This window comes from Anthonomus grandis, chromosome 1, assembly GCF_022605725.1.
Source record: "Anthonomus grandis grandis chromosome 1, icAntGran1.3, whole genome shotgun sequence".
Classification (NCBI taxonomy): Eukaryota; Metazoa; Arthropoda; class Insecta; order Coleoptera; family Curculionidae; genus Anthonomus; species Anthonomus grandis.
In genome coordinates this window covers 36,589,931-36,612,574 of record NC_065546.1, presented here as the reverse complement: position 1 = coordinate 36,612,574, position 22,644 = coordinate 36,589,931, and the positions used below count along the sequence as shown (strand labels likewise).

Genomic DNA, 22,644 nt, shown 5'->3' with positions numbered 1-22,644 from the left:
AAATGTCCCTTTAGATTGGAAGTGTTGCCACTAGTCTTTAACTTTTTGTCACAAAATTTACACTGGGCTGTGTTTTCAGATCCTCCGACTTTCGTGAAGTATTTCCACACATCACTCTTTAATTTAGGCATGATGAATTAAAAAATTTAGTTTTATTTATTATAAACCCAAAGAAATGCAAAAGTCAAGTAAACAAACACAAAGAATTGCCACTAAAACAGCGAATCCTAATCGATCAACCACAACAGTAATATTATACAATTGAGAGACGACAACAAATTGTCCGAAAAACAATACACGGTAATTCGGTAAACCCCCTAAAAGAATATGATTTTAGCTCAAAATACGTCTATTGATTAGGCAACCCAGATTACGTTGAATTCCTTATGAAATTAAGGGTTGCATAAGTTCATTTATTTTATTTTGGAACTGTATATCATATACAAATAAACCCCTACCCTATATTCTATTAGAGAGTTTTATTTAAGTTAATAGGAATTTCAAATAAAGTAGGTATATAATATACATATATGTATAATAGTTATGAATCGGCAAAAATTAGTATGCCATCGATGGTTAAGTTTTTGAACGATATATCGATACATCGTCGACTCTAAATATCGATGTATCGATGTTTTCAAAACATCGATATATCGTTGCCATCCCTTATTATGCCGCACCCTGTACTTTCAAGAACTTCTTTCACCCATACTATCGTTCGTAGGATAATGGGCCTTAAATCAAAATGATAGAAAATTTTTTAGCTTTTCTAGCAGTGCTATCAAAAGTATAGGTTAATATATGTTTTCAAGAAAAAAAAATATTTTTATTAATCAATTTTTAGTTACGCCCTCTAGCGATGAAATACGTAGCCATTGTTGCGAGATGTGCAGGTGTTGCCTGTACAGAACGTGTATTTTCTGTTTCTTGTTATTGCAGGTCTATTATGTGTTTTTGACGCTTAGTAGAAAGCTTAAAGCGTCTAGGGCCAAACAGAAGAGCAAAGGGGATAACAAACTGATAGTCACATTTTAGTTTTTCATTGATTTTGTTATGAATGAGAGGAGAGAGAAGCATTTGTTCCGAATATGTTTATATTACATTCTTATTTTTACTACTATCAATATTATTATTATTATTATTATACCTATATTTTATGAGCATTGTACTTTTTTTTACTCTTTGAAACATCTCGAAATTATATTTTTCTTGTCTACTTTGTTAAATTACATTCAAACAACATTACATTTAACTGTTTTCAGTGGCCTTACTTCTTGTGTAAATACTTGCAGTATATTTTTTAAACTTAAAGAATCTGCTCTTAGAACATTTGTGTCTCCAAAAAAAAAACACTTATTTAAGCATTGTCCCCGAATATTAACGAGAATAACCAGACAGCATGATCCAATTCCCTACTGTGCTCCCCCCTCCTTAATCAATTATGTAAATTCACTCCGAAGCTCTGTTCTCGGATCTGTGAGCTATAAACCCTTGGAATAAATTCCGGATACACTGTTATGTTTGGAGACACATACTGAGTCTGATAATCTTATTATCCGGTTAATTTATAGAACAAATGGAGGAATAAGAAATGTTACTTAATAAGGTAAACCTTACCGCTGACCGTTTGACTTTTATTCAAAGAACCGAACGTTTTGCAAATAGACAACGAGAGGGGAAGAAGCAAACTCTACGAGAGCGGAATTAACTTTGTATAATAAATTACGGTAACGTTCGAATTTCCATAATTGATGAAAGTTCTCGTCGGGGAGTTTGCAAAAAAGAGAGTACACAAGGCAAAAAAAACTGTATATGTGAATATTTATACAGAGTTGTTTGATTAAGATTACCTTTATTTTTAGTACAGAAATTGCTAGTAAAATCTGATAGAAAAATTAAATGTTAAAGTAGGACTCTTGGACATCATTTAACAACTAACTATAAGCAACAAAGCAGAGCCAGTTATAGTTTCACTTCAAACTTCCATAGTTTACTTCGAGTTTTCTATTATTTTAGAGTCGAGCTCGGGGGGATGTTTTAGTGCTAATTATTTTCAGAGATAACAGGAAACTACGACGAGGTAGTTTTTAATTAAAAGAAATTACTTTATTTAAGTGGATTTTATAAAATCTAGAAAAAATCTCTATAACTACTATTAGAACTTTTAACATTGCTTTTGACTATTTCAATGAATCCCTTAAGAATTAGCTTCCCACTAAGGTAAATGAATAATATGCAACAAAGCTATGTCAGGATCGGGTTCTCTAATGATTAACAAGCATCCTTAACAGAACTAAAATTAAAAGAACTTTAGGAAGGATTTCTCTATTATTATTATATAGTATTCTATATTAAGGTAATATTGATTGAAATTATAAGTAATAACTTTTAATTCCTTATCGCAATTGCGGAAAGCTTACAAATTACTTTATTCATTTACTTTAAAAAGAAATGAATGTACGACACTTTATTTTTAATTTAAAATAAAAGTAATTACATCTTATGAATCTAAACAAAGTCTTACTCTTTATGAATTATATTATGAGATTATTTTAATTATTCAACGATTGAGATTTTTGTTCTTTTCTTGGCTACTTAACTTGTGTATGGATTGCCAGGAAAGAATTCTGAATTAATAATTAAACAATATTTACATACTTTACCAACTCTCGCCTTACTTTAGGATGGGCTATCTCATGTTCGATTTAACAATCCTCATGACGAATTTGCAAGGAAAAGAGGCATCGTAGGAGATGATTGAATGTGATTCAACATAACATAAGAAAATTCAAAAGTAAAAAAAATTCCTTAATTAACAGGATTTTTAATTACCTGAGAATTGAAGCGTAATGAAGTCGAACATCAAATTTACCTACACGAAGATTAAATCTCTCAAAGGGAATTTTCCAAAAATATTATGCTCTCATAATACCTCAAAACTTGGTCGATCAAATACTAAAGAAAAAAATTCTATATAAATTAGACATAGCATACTAGTAAAAGCCACTTCATTAGGGGAAGATAAAATTTAATCCCAGATTTTAACCGATATTTTAACCTGACAGTTTTTTAATGTTTTCGCTTTTCGCATTTCGCTTTCCCACACCAGAAAGAAAGTTCATCATCCATCAACGTCAATCAATACCAATGTACAGACAGAAGCTGTCATCAGTCGGAATAATCATGTCTAAATTAAAGTCTACTCATACCCAATCTAGCGAAAATGAACCCAGAAATCATTACAATAATCCAAGTCAAAAAATATGAAAAATCAATCATTCATCATTACACATTACTTAATTCAATGGGAAAGCTCTTAAAAGATCAAAACATCGATAATTTTTGTTACAGTACCTTCTTGGAACGTTAAAAGGCTAGAAGTAGCATACCCTGGAACTATGGGCGGTTTGCTTGCAACATCTCTGATGCATTGATGCCTAATGCTTATGTAGAAAATGCAAAAAAAACACTTTACGATATAATAAAAATTTGTTACCTAATTTGACAGACACAAAACAATACTACTCTTCCTCATCAACAAAATATCAATATTTTTTAAATAAACTATGATAAGATACTCTTTAATGAAGTCGATATTCAACGTTAAATGAATCTAGATAATCTGTTTTAAAGAAAAATGGTAACGCCAATCGATCTCATTATTGATGCTACCGACACAAGGAACTACCAGTGACGTCCTCAAAACATATTTACATGATAAATATTTATTAACACCAGTGTATGCTTTCAATACAAGTTATATTACCGTTAATAAACTATTTATATGTGTTTTTAATGCACTTTATTGGAGTAAGACTGTAAGTCCAGCCTCTTGCAATTTTTGCTTAATTTCACATAAAAGATTAATATGAGACTCAAAATCACTGCTAATGGCAAGAATATCATCAAGATATGTAAAAATACTCCCATTTTTGTTTCCTCCACCTGGTTCATATTGAGGACCAAAAATAGCATCCACAAGATGCTGTTGAGTTTGAGCAGCATTCTTAAGTCCAAAGGGCATAGTAACAAACTGGAAAAGACCCCTACCAATCACCGCAAACGCTGTTTTTTCCTTAGAGGACTCATCAAGAGGAATGCTTTCCTGAGATCTATTGATGTAATATATTTGGCATTTCGAAGCGAGGTTAAAATTCTATCTATATTGGGCAGTCGATAACTATCAGATTTTGTAATTTCATTAAGAGGACTATCATCAAAACAAAACCTCATTTCCTCCTACCAAGAACTTTTAGAAGGTTCCACAACACCCAGTTTTAACATTTCATCCAGCTCTGCATTTAAAATCTTGGACATATATGGGGACATAACATATGATCTTCTCTTAAATGAAGGTGAATCACCTGTGTCAATCATACAGGTAATGAGATTAGTTCGGCCGAGCTTATAATGGCTACTAATTTCATGAAAAGATGAGACAACTTGATCAACAACAGTTCGCTGTACCTCAGAAAGCTCTTCCAATGAAAACAAATCAGGACAACCACCTGTAAAATCCAAAGGGAAATTCTCCAAGACATCAAGCTGATGTCTTGACCACAAAAATCACTTCTAATATGCCAAGAGCTATCATGAAAGTCTACTAAAATTCCAAACTGTTGGGCAAAATCACAACCAAAAATAAATGCTTGGGACAGAGAAGGTACAACTGAAACATTCACAATGTCGCAATGATTATTAATATAGACAGGTAAATCAACAGTTCCTTTTACCACCTGCCTTTTACCATCAGCAGTACAAACAGTTTTAAGCTCTGTCTTGTTAATTTCTAGTCTCAATTTATTTAAAATACCTAAACCCTTAGAGCCTAAAACTGAAGAGGTAGCTCCAGAATCAAGCAAAACTGTAATGGGCACATCAAACAACTTTACAAGTATATATGGTCTAGTATCTAAAGGTTTATTGATTAATAGTGGTGAAATTTGTTTTTGAGGGCAAACTTTATTTTTTATAATAGTAGTTTTCATGAAATCAGAAACCTTAGCAAGCCAATGTTCCCAGCTCAATTTGTTAAAATAGTTAGGTTTAAAATTTAGGTTTTTAAAAGATGTGTTTAATTTACATTTTTTACAATCTTTTACTTGGGTTCTCCACATTTAAAACAAAAAACAGTCAACAATAAATTTAAATTAAAGATAGATTAATAAAAATTTAAATAAGTGAGACAATTCTATGGTTAGTAATATTTAAATAAATGAAATAAACTGGCCTGTATATTCCTCCAAGAAATGAATGGCTAGCCTTCAAAATCGAGGCTGTGAAGGTATGCCATTTGTAGCTCAGCTATCCGGACTGGGGATCTCTAATACTAACTCTAGCTCTGACTCCAGTTCCACCACTTTCAGCAATTTCTCGGGGAAATCAAAAGCTTGCAGTCATCAACAATTGAAGAAAAATAAAGAGGAAAACGGAAAAGTAAAACCTTAAAACAACGGTTGCCATTGTATTCACTGTCGATAAAAATGAATGGCGTTCAAAATGTGACACACTCACCTTGCTAAGTTTCATTATTTATCCATTAAAATCTTGGGCATCCTGCACCAGAATTATGAAATAAACGGTTCCATAAAGGAACAAGTTTAAGGACTATAAATTATAAACCATATTGGCCACTTCCTGCTTCACAAACTTCGGAAATAAAAAACTGGCCTTTTACGTGCGCTTCTACCTGCGACACGGGAACAAGTCCTCGAAAAATGGATGCAGTACCGACTAAATCAGTAACGACCCTACCTCTCGCTTGAGCTGTCAATGTCAGCCAATCAGAGAAAACATTAATTAAGACCAATTAGAAGAGTGACGGACCGTCAACAGAAAGCATGAATAATTAAACCAAGAGAGTGATGCGTTACAGTAGTAATGTGTCATTGACAGTGTGAATTTAAAGAAATATGAATAAAAGAAGTTGACTGAAATTATTAATATAATTATTGAAATTAATGAAATATCAATGGAGCGTTAGTGAAAATAGGAGTAGAAAAATAAAACGGTTCAACATAACCTGTTAAAAATGAAAGTGACAGGTTTATTTTGGAAAAATCAATAATGATTATTTGTTTCGTTTGTTTCCTGTTAATGGAAATTATGGGAAAATAAATAAATAAAGTGAGCTTCTATTTCCCAAAAATAGTTTTTTGAATATTATATAAACAATTTCCTCTTTTTAGCCACTTTTGAAGGGTGATTTAATTAAAATTAATCAATTTTTCCAAAACTACAAAATGCTTAATCGCAGTAAACTAAAGAACTAAACTGACATAGCTGAAATCCGAACCCAGGCCGCCCAGTTCGTAGTGCACTCTCATCACCATTTAGTCATAAAAATGCCTTTCTTCCTAACTAAGAGTTAATATCGAACGTAGGTAGACAGTGTCTTGTATTTTTTTTTTAATTAAAAATATTGTTCATCCTTCAATTATTTTTGCTTAAAATAGTTCAAAGAAGATTAGCTTACTATTTCATATTCAAAAATGTTAAAAATCGTAAATACCTAAAATCAACTAGAGCCTTCATTTCTTCCTATCCATCTTTTAAATTATATGTGTGTTATCTTTACTTAGCCAGAATGAATTGTTGATTTAGATAGAAGATTTTTTATTCGTGATTTTATTAGATAAAATAACAATATTAATTTTGAATAATTCAATTTATTCTATTGACTCTCAGACAAAGGATAATCTTTGCAAAAAATAACCATAACAGACTTTGTTAATAATTGCCGACTTTTACCTAAACTTTATGCCGAATATCCTTGTGAAAAATTGAATCATTTAGTCAAAAATATTTTTTTGTATATAAATTTTTTTTTTATTTTGAATAACAAATATGATTCATGTAATTTTTTAAAATTTTATAGTTTTAATTAGTCTTTAATTGCTGAAGCATCGAATTAATAAATCGTTGACAGAAATATACGGTGTAAAAATTGATGTCTTACTGGCAACTTTATCAAGACGGCTAAATATATATAATGTCAACTACTATACAGGGTGTCATTGAAATGGTGTAAAAAAATTCGGGGGGTGATAGTACTCCTAAAAATTTTAAAAAAAGTTCCTATAACTATAGGGCGGAAAATGCATATTAAGGGAGTTAGGGGCACTGAAAGGGTAAATTTAAAAAACGGTTTTTTGAAATTGTAGGCTTAAAAAACGAGATAAAATTTCGATAAAAAATCCTCTGCCATAAATTTTGACCCAAAATCAAATGGTGATACTGAAAAATAATTTGGAAAATCGGAAAGGGTAGTTTTTGCAAGGGTAGGGGGTTAATTCGTGAATAACTTTTTTTAGGTTATTTTTTTCGCAACGTGGGTTCATTTTTTAAAAACTACATACTTTTTCCTACAAAAAAGGTACTCTTGTTGCACATCGCCCAGAACGATGGTTTTCGAGAAAATTGAAGGCAAAAAGTTTGCTCTGATGGGTTGCTAACTGGTTAAACAACATAAACCTATGAAAGTTATGGGGTTTCAAAAGTAAACACGTATTTATTAAATAATTAATTGAAAAATCTAAATTTTATGATTTTTAAAACATCTTATTGCTTTAAAAAACGAAATAAACCAATTACCAAAATTCCTTATTAAAATAATGCATTTCTTAATTCATTCATAGTAAATGTTCAAAGTGACCACCATTCATTTCAATGCAGACATCTGCTCTTCTTCTCCATGATCTGCGTACCCTGTGGAATATCCCTGGGGTTGTACGAATTTGATTGGAACAGTCGATAATGCGTTGACGTAGTTGCTCTTCAGTATTAATCGGCACTGAGTAAACCAAAGTTTTCAAGTGGCCCCAAATATTCAGTACGCGGACTTAAACCTCTACATATTCTCAAACCTATTAAGTCACAATTTGGAATAATTTACGTGTAAACTTGTCAACTCGCGCACGTTGAGTTTGAGAATAGGGGATTGGGTCCGCGTATTGAATATTTGGTACTCGCGGTGTAAACTAGGCTAATGAATCAAATAAGTATGCATTTAATAAGGAATTTTGGTAATTGGTTTATTTCGTTTTTTTAAAGCAATACGATGTTTTAAAAATCATGAAATTTAGATTTTTCAATTAATTATTTAATAACTACTTGTTTACTTTTGAAACCCCATAACTTTCATAAGTTTATGTTGTTTAACCAGTTAGCAGCCCATCAGAGCAAACTTTTTGCCTTCAATTTTCTCGAAAACCATCATTCTGGGCGATGTGCAACAAGAGTACCTTTTTTGTAGGAAAAAGTATGTAGTTTTTAAAAAATGAACCCACGTTGCGAAGAAAATAACCTAAAAAAAGTTATTCACGAATTAACCCCCTACCCTTGCAAAAACTACCCTTTCCGATTTTCCAAATTATTTTTCAGTATCACCATTTAATTTTGGGTTAAAATTTATGGCAGAGGATTTTTTTTCGAAATTTTATCTCGTTTTTTAAGCCTACAATTTCAAAAAACCGTTTTTTAAATTTACCCTTTCAGTGCCCCTAACTCCCTTAATATGCATTTTCCACCCTATAGTTATAGGAACTTTTTTTAAAATTTTTAGGAGTACTATCACCCCCCGAATTTTTTTACACCATTTCAGTGACACCCTGTTTACACTTTTTCTCCCATTTAAAGCTATAAATTTGATAATGAGGCGGAAACGACTTATCGCTTTACGTTACTCATCATGCAATAACCAACCAAAAAAAAAAATTAAATAATTCACGCCAGTAACCACGACACAACATCGTACATATCCCACTCCTAAACCAAAACATTTCTACCGCTCCGACCCTGTTAGCGGCGAAATAAAAGAATTTTTACGCTACCACCTCTGTAGTAGGGGCCATAGACGGACAGCTGTGCCCGCCGCCGACATACCATGGTGCTTATTATTAAACTTGATGCGATGCCGAAGAAATCCTCATTCGGTAAATAGTTCGTTAAAAGTTTTGAATTTCTAACCTAGAAACGGACTTTTGTTTGTGCGAATATATATTGTGTGCGGTTCGAAGGACCAAAATGTCAAGTGTATTTTTGTTTGGTTCGGATCGGTTTCGTGTGATTTTGTGGTTGGTGCATGGTAAATAATAATTACAAACATTGAATAAGCTATCGTATAGCCGGTCCAAAGGACCAAATTTAGTAAAATATTTAGTGCAAATTTCTGACTGAGGACCAAAATGTATAACCAGTTTAATATCTTTTTTTTAATGCGATACTTAACAAGATAATCGTTATTGATTATTGCTATTACTAGACTTTTAACTTAATTGCCATTTTCTGCTATAAATCCGGTTCGAAGGACCAAAATTGTAAAAATTTTATTATATGGCTAATAAAGCTTAGAAAAGAATCATAAATTCACATTTAAATGCCCCTGAGCAGAACTTCTAAATCCATAAAAATTTCTTGAAATTGCAAGGTTTTAATAAAGGCTCTTTTATATTAAGAGACGTGTTGTAAAAGCAAAAATTATAATATTTAAGTATGTTTAAATTTATCATTTATATTTTTGAAAAGGTTATTTTAGGATTTAAATGATTGTTTTAAAATTTGGAAAAGTTAAATTATTTCAGAATTAGCCAAATACTTTTTTACAGCAAAAATATTAGTTGCCTGAATTTAAAAAAAAGCCAGAAATTAAGTAGAAACCTTTACTCACCTAAGAATACATAAATATTTTTTATGTCTAAGGAATTCTTTTTGAAAACGATACCGAGAGTGTGATAAAAGAATTCAATTATTACATTCAATATTAACACAAAATTTATAATTTTGTAACAAAATGATCAAAATTAAAAGTCATCATCCAATTAACTGACTAAAAAAGTTGAAAATATCCATGTTTGAAATGTTAAACTACCAAAGTATCTCTCAAGCTTATAAAAAAAAAGACTCTGAAAACAATTTTAATTTTCTGGAATAATAAAATAACATCAATTTTCTTATAATATTTTATTCAGCTTTATTACAAAACTATTTGGAAAAGCCTGAACCAAAAGAATCCTTCTAAATGTTGGCAAAAAAATTAATAAAAAAAAATTCTACCAAAAAACTGTCTTTTAAAAAAATACCTGAAAACGAAATAACTGATTCAGAAAACCTGGAAAAGTGCATCACTTTAAAAAAAGGCTATTAAAAAAAATTAAATGTGAAAAAACTCTTTGAAAAAGATATCAAGTATATCTGGAATTCTAGAAATATTAAATTTTTTTAAAGTGTTTATAGAATAAACAATTATTCTAATAAAATAAAAAAATTAAAACCTAATTTTTGAAAGAAAATTAAAACTTTCTAAGACAATATATTTTAAAATAAAACCCTGAAAACGATTTCAGCTGCTTGCAAAAATAAAACTACTTTTTTTAAAACAACCTGGAAACAACCTCAATTCCTTCAATTTAAAAAAAATTTATTCAGGCTTTTGAAGAAGCTATTTGAAAACAATTTTACGTGCCTCGTATTCTGAATAAATGAAAACTTTAGCAATCTACAAAAAAGAAGAAAGAAAAATATTTTAGTTAAAAAATAAAAAAAAACTCTTTGAAAACGACTTGAAATGCCTAGAAAACCAATATAGCTTTTTCCAAAAACCAGGCATGCAATTATTGGCAGTTTTTTTAAAGATATTCAGTTTTATGAAGTACCTAATTTGAAAACCATTTCAAGTGGCTAGAATTTTGGAAAAAATAATAATATTTATTTATTTAGCAAATTGCTACATACAAATACAATTTTATAAAAACATGCTTACAATATTTTAATAAAACTAATAAATATAAAAAATAAAAATAAGTGAAATGAGTAAAAGAGAATAAAAAAGAATAAAAACAAACAGCGAAAGACTAAAATGCAACGTTAAACCACATACATAAATACTTAAGCTATATATATCCTCTTAAAAACCTTTTGAAGTCTCTCATATTATAATATTCCTTAATACTATTTGGTAACTTATTAAATTCGCTTAACCCTTTATAAAGTATAGAATTCATCATTTGGATAGAATAGCATCTATCTGTTAAGATAAAATCATTTCGATTTCTAGTTTGATAACTATAAATATTTGTAAAATATTGTGTTCTCATTTATATGTGATCTCATTTATCACAGATATAGGACGGTAATATTTTTTGCTTAATCTTAAATAAAAACACATAGCACACACAAGCACTAAATAAAATCTTTTCTTAACAGAAAAACAAAAAAACAAAACCAAACTTCCTAAAAAAAACAATCTGAAAAAAAAGTTTTTTTTTATTTAAAAATAAAGATAGTTATTAACAATAATTCAATATTAAAAAAAATTGTCAAAATTTTTGCCACTCATCGACGATTTTAATAAAGCTCTTTGAAAATGTTTTCAACTATCTGAAAGAAATCAGGTAAGTTTTTCAAAAAGTTTGGAAAAAAACATTAATTGCCTAGATATTTTTCAAGTTATTTCGGTTCATGAAGCAACTATCTTAAAATGATTTTAAGAGCCTGGAGTTAAAATCATTTAATTTAAATACAAAAAAGTAATTTTTATGAAATTTGGTTGAACTTTCTGGTATATAATTTATTTACTCTAAGTGCGTAGGATTAGAAAATTGAAAACTATTTTTTATTTTGAAAAAAAACGATAACTTTATTATAAAATAACCAAAATGACCTTAATTAATAAACAAAAATGCAAACTTTTTGGCATAAAACGCCGTCTCTGATAAAACTTTTTGGAAACGTAAAATCGTTTTTCCAGAACGTTTTATCAAAGAGCGCGAATACATAAGATAACTATCAAAAATCCTTGAAAAAACATCAATTTATTGTATTGTTTTATTATTCAGGTTTATTTAATTGCTTACAATTCTAAGAATCTAAAACTTTAGTATGCTGCGGAAAGAAGATAAAAAATTTATTTAATTAAAAAAAAATAAAAAACAAAAATTTAATTTATGAGGAAATGGTTAAACTCTGTGACACTAGTCATCGTTTTTGATAAAATTCTGCAGCTTCTGCAAAAACTGCCTGGAAATATAAAATAACTTTTTCAAGAAACCTTTCACGCAACTGTTTGAAAACAACTTTTTAAGTTCCTGTTATTCTAAAAAAACTAAAACTTTAATAGTTTAAGAACAAAATCATTTTGAATTTTGAAAAAAAACTAGTTAAAAAAACAAAGATTTCATTTTGAAAAAATCGTTAACTGTCTATGAGATTTTTGAGAGACAAATTTTGGTAAAACTCTTTGTGTGTTCAAAGAATTTTATCAAAAACGATGACTAGTGTCACAGAGTTTAACCATTTCCTCATAAATTAAATTTTTGTTTTTTATTTTTTTTTAATTAAATAAATTTTTTATCTTCTTTCCGCAGCATACTAAAGTTTTAGATTCTTAGAATTGTAAGCAATTAAATAAACCTGAATAATAAAACAATACAATAAATTGATGTTTTTTCAAGGATTTTTGATAGTTATCTTATGTATTCGCGCTCTTTGATAAAACGTTCTGGAAAAACGATTTTAAACACATTTTAAATGCCTAGAATTGGGCAAAAATTAAAACAGCCTGAAAAAAAACATTATAAAATTTAAAAGTTTAATAAAATTAAAAGTATAAATAAAATTGTAAAAGTTTTAGTTTTGTAAATAAAAGTTTAATTTTCGAAAAAAATTGTTAAACTTTCTGCCACATAACTTTTAAAAAAATCTTTAGAAAATTATTTCAAATGCATGGATTTAAGCTTTAACACAATGGACCAGAAAATATTCTAAATTTTGAAAAAAAAATAGTTATAAACCAAAAATTTAATTTAAAAAAAAATGGTTAAACTCTCTGGCATATATTAAAACATTTACTCTTTGAAAGCGATTTCAAATCCCTGGAATGTTAGAAATATACAAATTTTGAAAAAAAGAAGAAATTAAATTTTTGATAAAAATGGTTATACTTTCTGTCATATACAATATTTAAAAAAAAAAACTTCGATAATTATTTCAAATCCCTGGAATTTTGCAAAAAGTGGAAAAATTAATGCAAAATAATTAAGTATATTAAAAAAAAACAATTAAAAAATCAAAAATTCCATTTGAAAAAAATGATGATTTAACTCTCTGAAATATATCAACATTTAAACAAAAAATCTCATTTGCATACGGAAAAGTTAAAATTTGGCTGAATAAGTACAGGGTCTTTCCCCATATATTGACCCCCCCCTACAGGAGTAAGGCGAAAAGTTAAAAAAAAATTTATTAGAAAACTTTTGGGGTTTTACTTTAAATTTTTGAATCCGATGTCAAAATTTTTTTTTCGTTTAGAAACGTCAAATTTTGACAGATGATCAGTTTTTTCTTATGGAACATCCTGTATATGACTTCATAGTTAAAAAGAGCCGAATTTTCTGATTTCAAATATTTATAGTTTAACTATGTTTTATTAAACCGTTTCGGAAATATCGGGCTCCAAACTTTAAAAAAATAATATATTGAAGATCTTGGTAAGCGCTGCATTGTTATTGTTTGGCGTTTTTTTTAAGATAAATGAATTGAGTAGAAACAATAAAAACAGAAGATTTATTATTACTAAGGTGATACTTAGCATCTTTTTGTTGACAAGGATACATTACTTTAACAATTGTTAAACTTTAATTTAGACATAATTATAACTATAATTGCTCTATATGACCACCACCATTATCAATACAGTTTATATAATCCTGCTCAATTTTGTGTATTGTATTCCTTATAAATTGTCTATGATTTTGATTGATATCATCTATCGCGATAATAATAATTTAAATAATTTTTTATAATAATTTTTAATAATAATTTTAATAATTTTAAACTATAATAATTTTTTCTGCGGAGCTCCTCAACATTTTCAGTTCTCTTTTCGTAAACTTTATTTTGCAGGTAACCCCACAGAAATGAATCAAGAGGTGTCAGGTCTGGACTGTTTGGTGGCCAACAAATTGGCCCAGTTCGTCCAATCCACAGGTTATATCTTTCATTTAAAAATCTTAAAACAGGTAACACATTATGCGGTGGGGCACCATCTTGATGCCAAACTCTTTGCTCGTATTGCCTTATGGGTAGATCTTCAAGTGTAGCTTCAATTTGATAAGTAAGCATCTCTAGGTATCTCTCTCCCGTCAAGTTGCCGTTATAAAAAATAGGTCCTATGATAGGATACATGTAGAGATTGCCGCCCTTGAAACTTAATTTCCCTTGTTATTCGGGGGTTTGTTCTTGACCAAAAGCGAACATTTTTTTGATTGTAAATGCCCGCGGTTGTAAAGGTGCACTCGTCGGTCCACAACATTTTTTTAAAAAAGTTATTATCTTCTTCTTTTAGCACTAGCATCTCTTGACAAAATTCCACCCGTTTATTTCTTTGCTCTACACTTAAAGTTTGAACAGGTAATATTCGACAAGCAAAATATTTATACTTTTTTAAAGTTGAATAAATTTTTTTGGCCGATCGATCAAAGTAAATTCTGGCATCTTCTATGGAATGATCTGGGTGTTCTAAAAAGAAATTCAACATTTTTGATGGGCAATTTGAGGGAGACAAAGGCCCGAACATGATAGCGTAGATCTAAATGTATTCAAAAATTAGTAAAAACTTACCTACCTTCGAAATATAGCAAAATATGTAATTCTTCTTCTGGATCGACAAGAACTGTTTGACGTTTTCTTCGTAGAGTTTTCCTGATGCAAAATGCTCGTTCTATATTTTTAAACGTATTTTTTGCCGGAATGGCACGTAAAGGAAAGGTTCGACGATATTCCTCTCTGGCGGCATTTGCGTTATTATTATTTTTATAAAATATACGGACGATGTCACATTTTTCTTCATCACTGTGCGGCATTTTTTAACATTTATGGGTCAACAAACAAGAAATGACAATGTCATCTGAATGCTTCGTTTTTTAATAAATGTCAAACAATAACAATGCAGCGCCTACCAAGATCTTCAATATATAATTTTTTTAAAGTTTGGAGCCCGATATTTCCGAAACGGTTTAATAAAACATAGTTAAACTATATATATTTGAAATCAGAAAATTCGGCTCTTTTCAACTATGAAGTCATGTACGAGGTGTTCCATAAGAAAAAACTGATCATCTGTCAAAATTTGACGTTTCTAAACGAAAAAAAAAATGTTGACATCGGATTCAAAAATTTAAAGTAAAACCCCAAAAGTTTTGTATTAAATGTTTTTTTTACTTTTCGCATTACCCCTGTAGGAGGGGGGGTCAATATATGTGGAAAGACCCTGTACAATGAAAAAACCTTTGAAAAAATCAGAATTTTTTTAATATTTTTTATGCAACAAATGACGGATAAGAGTATATAGTAGCAATAACCTTAACCACCATATCACAAAAACTATGATACACTCTATATAATATAATTTAAAAAAATTGCAATTGACCTAATAAACTTAATTAAAATTATTTATCAAAGCCTTGGCGTGTCCCTAAATTACACCAGCCGCACTCCAGATTTTTTCAAGGCAACCATAACAAAAAATTTATCCAGCCGTACCAAACCAAACAAAACTACATAATTAAATTCACTGTTTGCACTATATAGGCGTTATCTGAGGATGATAAACCGAGTAGTAGCGGTTAATGAATAATACACACATGAACTTTCGATAAAGTGCGGTATTGTTTTATAGTTTATTACTAAAAATAACGTAAATGGGAAAAGTAAAGAGTGTGAGAAAAACTATTATGGCGGACATTGTTACTCAGAGGCGCAAATCCGAGAACCTTAAAAGATCGAAAAGTGTTAGGGCCTCACTGAGGTTTATCAGTGCTAAATTACTCAACAACAATTCTAAAGGTTTAATACAGAAAACCAACTCCATGTCTAGTCTAAAGGACTTTTATATAGAAGACTATTGTAGTATAAATGCTCCTGTGGAGACCATTTTAAAGACTCCAGTAGCAGATAAGCCTAGCATAAGAGCATTCAAACGAGCTGAAAAATTTTCGAAATGCCAACGAGACCTTTTGGACGGACATCTGATAAAAATTTCCACTCCGCCAGAAGTTGTGGCCCCAAAAGCGGCCCAACTGTTACAAATCCCTTACGAGAAAAAGCCCTTGAGACGTAACCATAGTGAAAAGTGTCCACAACACGGCAAGTTTAGTGATTTTAATTTTGACTATCGGAATAACGGTTTTCAACGAGGAGCTCTTCGGTTGTCGATCTCTGCCAAACGGAAGAACCTTCAAAGGAATCTGTCCTTGTCCGAGGATGACGATAAAAGTAGGTACCTGTATTTATTATAACTGTTTATTTTTAAGACCGCCCGCTTGACCGATTTGTCTCCGTTTGATTTATTTTTAACTTATGGGCTTAAGGTATTTAAATTCCGTATAAGAACCGATTGTCTCAACGACTGCTGCATGGTTCACAGTTTTAAGAAAGTTTTTCTGTGAAGAATATTACTTTTATATGCGGAGTGTACAGACTCTGGGTCACGGAATTAATTATTTATAGGTTAGGATGTTATATATTTATACTCATCTTACTTGAGTAGAAGAACATTATGCGGGGCAAGAGGCTACGTATGAATCACTAAAGGATTTCTCAACTGTCTTCATTTAAATTTAAAAAAAAAAAGATGATAATAATAAAAATAGGAGGTCTGGTATAAGAGTTCGGTAGTTCGTTAGTAGTTCGTAAGATATGTTGGCACATATTTTAAATTATCTAAAGCTATATCACCATTCTTTACTCCTTAGTAGTCGAACATTTATTTTTTAAATTGTACTAAAAAGCACCTTAGGCGTGGCCAGGGGCTACGAATCACTGAGGGTTCCTCAATTGTCTCTATTTTAAATATTAAAAAAAAATACTAGAAAAAAATGGCGTACTGGCGACGCACAATACGTTTTAGTCCATACAGTGCATCCATAAAGTAGCGGATAAATTCAATAAAAATGAAATGAACTGTTTCTGAAGAAAATGCCCGAACCCATCGATTTTAATATTGAGGTTAGGGTTTTTCTACGTGGAAAATAAATATACAGGGTGATATAAAAAAAGATATGACGTCATCAATATGTTTTTTAAATTGAAACAACCATTTTTTATTGCAGAATCAGAGCAAACGCATTTTTTTACAAAGGATATGGTACAAATGAATAGTGGTTACATAAGCAATTTTTAATGAAAAATGATGATAAAATGTAAAATTAAAGAATTATTATAGTTTTATTATAGTAACTACACTTTATTACCTACTGTTAGTATATGAAATATAAGCAAATTAACCAAACGTGAAAGAATCTAAATCTTGTGATTGGTTCCGGAGACATGTCGCGTACTCATTATGATGCGAGATATGTCGGATACTTTAATGCAATTCATCCCGATCGGTCGCCTATTAGCCAAAGCATGATCCGCAGAGTTGAAGCAAAGTTTCGTGAATTCGGCCATGTTCGGGATACTTAAAAAGCTGGTCGGGGTTCAATAACTGAAGATCAGCTTAACGTTCTGTTAACGGTCCAAAATAATCCCAAAATCACAATCACAGGCACGACTTCTAATGTTAATTTATCGCGATCTACTGTGCATAAAGTATTGAAAAAAGCAAAGTTCCACCCTTATAAAAAATATTCTTACTTCAAGAGCTGAAGACGATGAAGCTGAAAAGCGGAAGATGATTTTGATCGTCGAAATTAATTTTGTGAGCAAATGCAGCAATTATGTAATGATAACAATAATTTTGTAAAAGGGATAATATTTTCTGACGAAGCAACGTTTGCTCTAAACGGCAATGTAAACAGACAGAATTGTCAATACTGGGCGACCGAAAACCCTCATTGGTTCACAGAATGTCATACACACCACCCTCAAAAAGTCAAGCATCGTCACACTATGCTTTACCTGTTCGCAATTATCTAGATGAAGTTTTTCCAAATCGTTGGCTAGATAGACGAGGGTTCATTGAATGGCCACTCAGATCGCCAGATTTAATTCCCCTCGATTACTTTTTATGGGGATTCTTAAAAAGTAAAATGTATGTCACTAAATCAGCGAGTTTAGAAGTTTTAAAAAAACAAATATGCCAGGAAATTAGAAATATTACTCCAGATGTCATTGACAACGTTCAAAAAGAATGTTTAAATCGCCTTGGTTATTGTCAGGTTGGTGCTCAATTCGAACATTTCATTTAGATAAGTATTTCTTTAATTTTATATTTCATCAAGATTTTTCGTTCAAAATTGCTTATGTTGCTAATTGCTATCATTTGTAAAAAAATGCGTTCTTTCTAATTCTGCATTAAAAAAAAGTGGTTTCACCAAAAAAAAATTGATAAAGTCATATCTTTTTTTTGAGTCACCCAGTATATTTAATTTCCACGTGGAAAAACCCTAAACCAAATATTAAAATCGACGGGTCCGGGTATTTTTCTCAGAAACGGTCCATTTCATTTTTATTGAATTTATCCGCTACTTTACGGATGCACTTAAATTGTCCAACGATCTGTCAAAATTATTTGCTCAAACAACCCTTTAAACAGAGATTTGCCTAAAACTTATTAATTAATATAACTTTTCACCTTAATCGAAGAAAATGTTGCCATTATTTTAATGACGGTCAATTCGGCTTTTGTAAGTGTATGAACACAGTGAATTACTGAGCTCACACCTTACATCTTAAACTCACTTAGTGCGAATTCTGTTTGTTCCTCTTCATTCTTTGGTCTCAGCAAAGCCTTCGATTGCGTCATATCAAAAAAACTAGCGACATATCATTTTAATTTACTTTTTAGATCACACTTTTTTAGATTACAGTTTTTGCTGATGACTCCACTATCTCAGCTTTCGCAGTTTCTATTGCAGATTCTGAGAGGTTGAGGCAGAGGGCCAAGCTCTGGTGTACAGCGAATGAGCTTCACTTAAATGAGAACAAAATAACATGTCAATAATATTATTGGAGCAAGCAAAGTGTGTAAATTTCTGGGCATTCAGGTTGGTGCAGAGCTGGAGTGGTAAGCACAGGCTATGCATCACTAAGCGCTCCTTAACTGTCTCCATTTAAATTTCAAAATGATGATATAGCAAAAATCGTATAGCCTATTACAAAGAGGAACAAACAGAACCCTCATTGAGTCAGTTTAAGATGCAAGTTCAGTAAAATATTTTTAGGAAAGTCTCTGTTTTCATTATTAGGAAATTTAAGCCTATATTTCTCTATTTCTATAAATATACAGGGTGTCCCACAAATATTTGTAAATAATTTAGCAGCAGACTCCTTTAAAAAAAAAAGAGCTTAAGTTACATTTTTCTAGTCTGAAAGTCAAATACAACTAAGATACGAGGTGATAAAGTTAATGTATTTTTTTTTGAATTTTGGCCATAAATTTATCATTTATTCTTCGTTTTTAATAGTTTTAAAATTTGGACACTGGTTTTTTTTCAAATAGCAAATCTTAAAATTAATATTCTTTAACGTTACTAAATGTGTGAGTTTTACTTTTTGTAAACCCATTGAAAACTTTAAATGCAAATATTTCGAAAAGGGTGAATTGTAGCTAGAGATTTTTGAAGTGTAACTTTTTTAAGGAAAACTAAAAAAGTTACGGAGTTTAAAAAGTATTAAAATATTGCTGGTGGTGTCCTCTATGACATAATTTGGTTTTCTTTGACTTTTGAACTAATAGAATTTAACTTAACCTTTTTTTTTTAAGTAAGCTGATGTTAAATTATTTGCCAATATTTACGGGACAGGCTGCATAATAAAAATATAGGAAAAATTGATTTGGAATAACTTTAAATCTCCATTTAAGTTAACATTTTATGATAATAGAAGAATGATGTGTTTGTACGTAGCCTCTCACTACGCACAAGGTGTTTGAGTACATATTTTAAATCTTCCAAAGATCTATCAATTCTTTCACAGATTCTTTAATCCTTGGTAGCTGATGACTCGCTTTTAAAATTATACTAAAAACATGTTATATGCGGCCTAGGCTATGCATTACTAAGAGTTCCTCCACTTTCTTTACAATTTAAAAATGATGATAATAGATGGAATAAGTCGTTTTGGTGAATATGTTTGAATGGCCCAAAATATTACCCCTTAATAGCCAAGGGGTTGTTTTAAAAATTGTGTATAAAAAAACTTTAGTCGTGACCAGGTGCTAAGCATTATTAGCAAATTGTACTGAACACACCTGACCACGCACAAGGAGTTTTAAAAAAATTCCCCAAAATCTCTTGCCTATATAGATATTTGTTTTGTTAAGCATTTATATTTTAGATGGAAAAAGAAATGCCATATGAATATAAAAAACGCTCAATAAAAAAATATTTATAGCTGTTATAAATTAGTAATCAAGATTTTTAAGAATATGAAATTAGGTAATTTATTAATAGTTGCCAAATTTGATTTTTATAGATATCTATGTAGTACCTTATTTCATTTCATATCTCTATTGCTATAATAATGAAATCATTTTATTATATGATATCGATAGAGGTATGAAAGCAATATCCATTATTACTGGAGATAGTTGTTGGATGGGGTCAGAAATTAAAAAAAAAACAAAAACCAGTCATCCTCAGGACACTAAGTACTTCTAGGGTTCTTTTTCTTTAGTTGAAGTTTAAACGTGGGTAATAGAGAACGGAGTACGGTAGAGCTGCTGCATTACTTAGTAAATAAGTACAAGTGCATGAGTGAGTACGGTATATACAAAACACATTAAACAATCCAAAAATTATGACATTATTAGTAATGATAATACTTCAAAGTTTGTATTTTTTGTTTGGTATTTTAGCTTGTTTTAAAGATGTTTTTATGGTATTATATTAAAATTTAGTATGAAAAAACCTCTTACATGTCATATTCCTATGATAGATATAATTTCATAATATAATAATAATTGTCAATGAAAGTTTAAAGTTTATTTAAATAGCCAATTATAAATTACTTAGGAAATTAAAATATGTGGATCAGAGAATATCAAGTGGATATATGATAAAGATTTCTATAAACATTTTCTATAAAAAACCATATGAATAACATATAAACTTTTATTTAACAACAATTAAAATCAAAATATATATTACAAATAATCCTAAAAAATATGTGTGTTTATTTTAATTTTTGTATAACTGTTTAGGCATTGTTTTGATAAAACCCCATAGCATCATCATAGTCGCCATAAGAAGTAAATATTCTGTAAATATTTTAAGGCAGCTTACTTGCTGAGTAGTTTTCAAAGACAATTTGAAAGTTATTTAAATCATTGTGAAAAAATTCCCATCATATTTATCAAATATCTTAATGCCGACTAGCTTACTGAAATGTTTTAAATTTTAGCAAATATACTTTAAATTTTATAATAACATGTTTTATATTAATAGTTTTTAAAATAAACTATACTGTGGACTCTATATTATATTAAGATTGGTCAAAATGTATTATATTAAATAATAAAAACAACTTAAAACTAAAATGGTAGAGAAGAAACTAAATCCATCATGCTTGGTCTGTAGACTAGCACTACTTTTGCTTTTGTTTGTGACTCATTGTCATCTCTGCTGGTCACAAACCTTCCATTCAACAGATTTTTTTTGTAGTACCATGAAAGAAAAAAAATACTTTTCTTTATACATTTTCATAAATAAATATATTCACAGAGTTGAAGCAATTCAGTTAGGTTTTCGGCGCTCTAAAAGTATTATACTTATATAGCAATCCAAATTTAAGTACATTTGAAAATTTAAATAGAAAATAAGTAAAATACCAATAAGCTAAAATAGTCTCAAGTTAAAATATAGGTACACCTATATAGACAGAAACCAAACATCTAGGCTCTTTAAATTGATATTTACAATCTTTTGATTTCTTCTCCATAATTCAATGTATGTAGCAAAATTGGTATCATTCAGTCCCAGATAAGAATCCCCTAAAAATTAAAGCTTAATGAACAAGGAGTTCAATCGATGTTGGTACAAGCTGATTAGTTTGACTAATTGCTATATTTATTGCAAAAAAATCACTTTAAAAACTGTCACAACTGTCAATTTGTAAATGCAATTTTTAAAAAGACAACCTACATGAAAATAATTTTTCATGCAATTATTTTTATGTAGTAATTTTTTAATTATGAAAAACTAAAGTAAAATTATTAAATTGGTCAGAAAATCAGATATGTCTTTCATTGATGGATCAACCCCCATATACATGAGCACTTTCATTATTTACATTATTATTAAAACACCCAAAACTCTCTAATTTATTATGAGTATTAATTGTAATCTTTATACACATACACATACCAATTCATTTGAAAACAAGCATAATTTTTCCCTTGGCCATTTTTTCCTTTCCCATTAATTCCTAAAGCAGTGGCTACCATATCATAATGGTCTCTTTTCTTGTCAACATTATATTTCCTTATCAAATATGCCACATTACCTCTTGTTACCAGTTTGGCCTTTCTATTGTGTCATCTCTTTTTACATGAGATATTGAATCGTAAACGTAAACAACAAAATATACAATTATGTCTGATGACTAAGAGTTTATACTACTTTTAATGTCGCTCCTGTTATAATTGTATAATATATGTTTTTCTCCATTCTTAAATTTATTTTCGGATCTGACAATCAGAATCAACTT

At 29.9% G+C, this 22,644-nt stretch overlaps 1 protein-coding gene across 7 annotated transcripts in view; it reads left to right on the top strand.

The window, feature by feature from the left end:
- LOC126738206 (ankyrin repeat and fibronectin type-III domain-containing protein 1) overlaps window positions 1-22,644 on the top strand; it is a 495,291-nt gene that overhangs the window by 363,212 nt on the left and 109,435 nt on the right. Inside the window, exons 1-2 of one of the 7 annotated variants that reach the window (XM_050443461.1) lie at window positions 8,836-9,026; window positions 15,586-16,269. The exons of 3 other annotated variants lie outside the window; for them this stretch is intronic. In XM_050443461.1, coding sequence (XP_050299418.1) covers window positions 15,696-16,269 — 574 coding nt within the window. In that variant the 5' untranslated portion in view covers window positions 8,836-9,026; window positions 15,586-15,695. Of the gene's footprint in view, window positions 1-8,835; window positions 9,086-15,574; window positions 16,270-22,644 lie in introns of those variants that run through there. 3 more of the 7 variants (XM_050443446.1, XM_050443438.1, XM_050443455.1) reach the window with 3 other exon arrangements.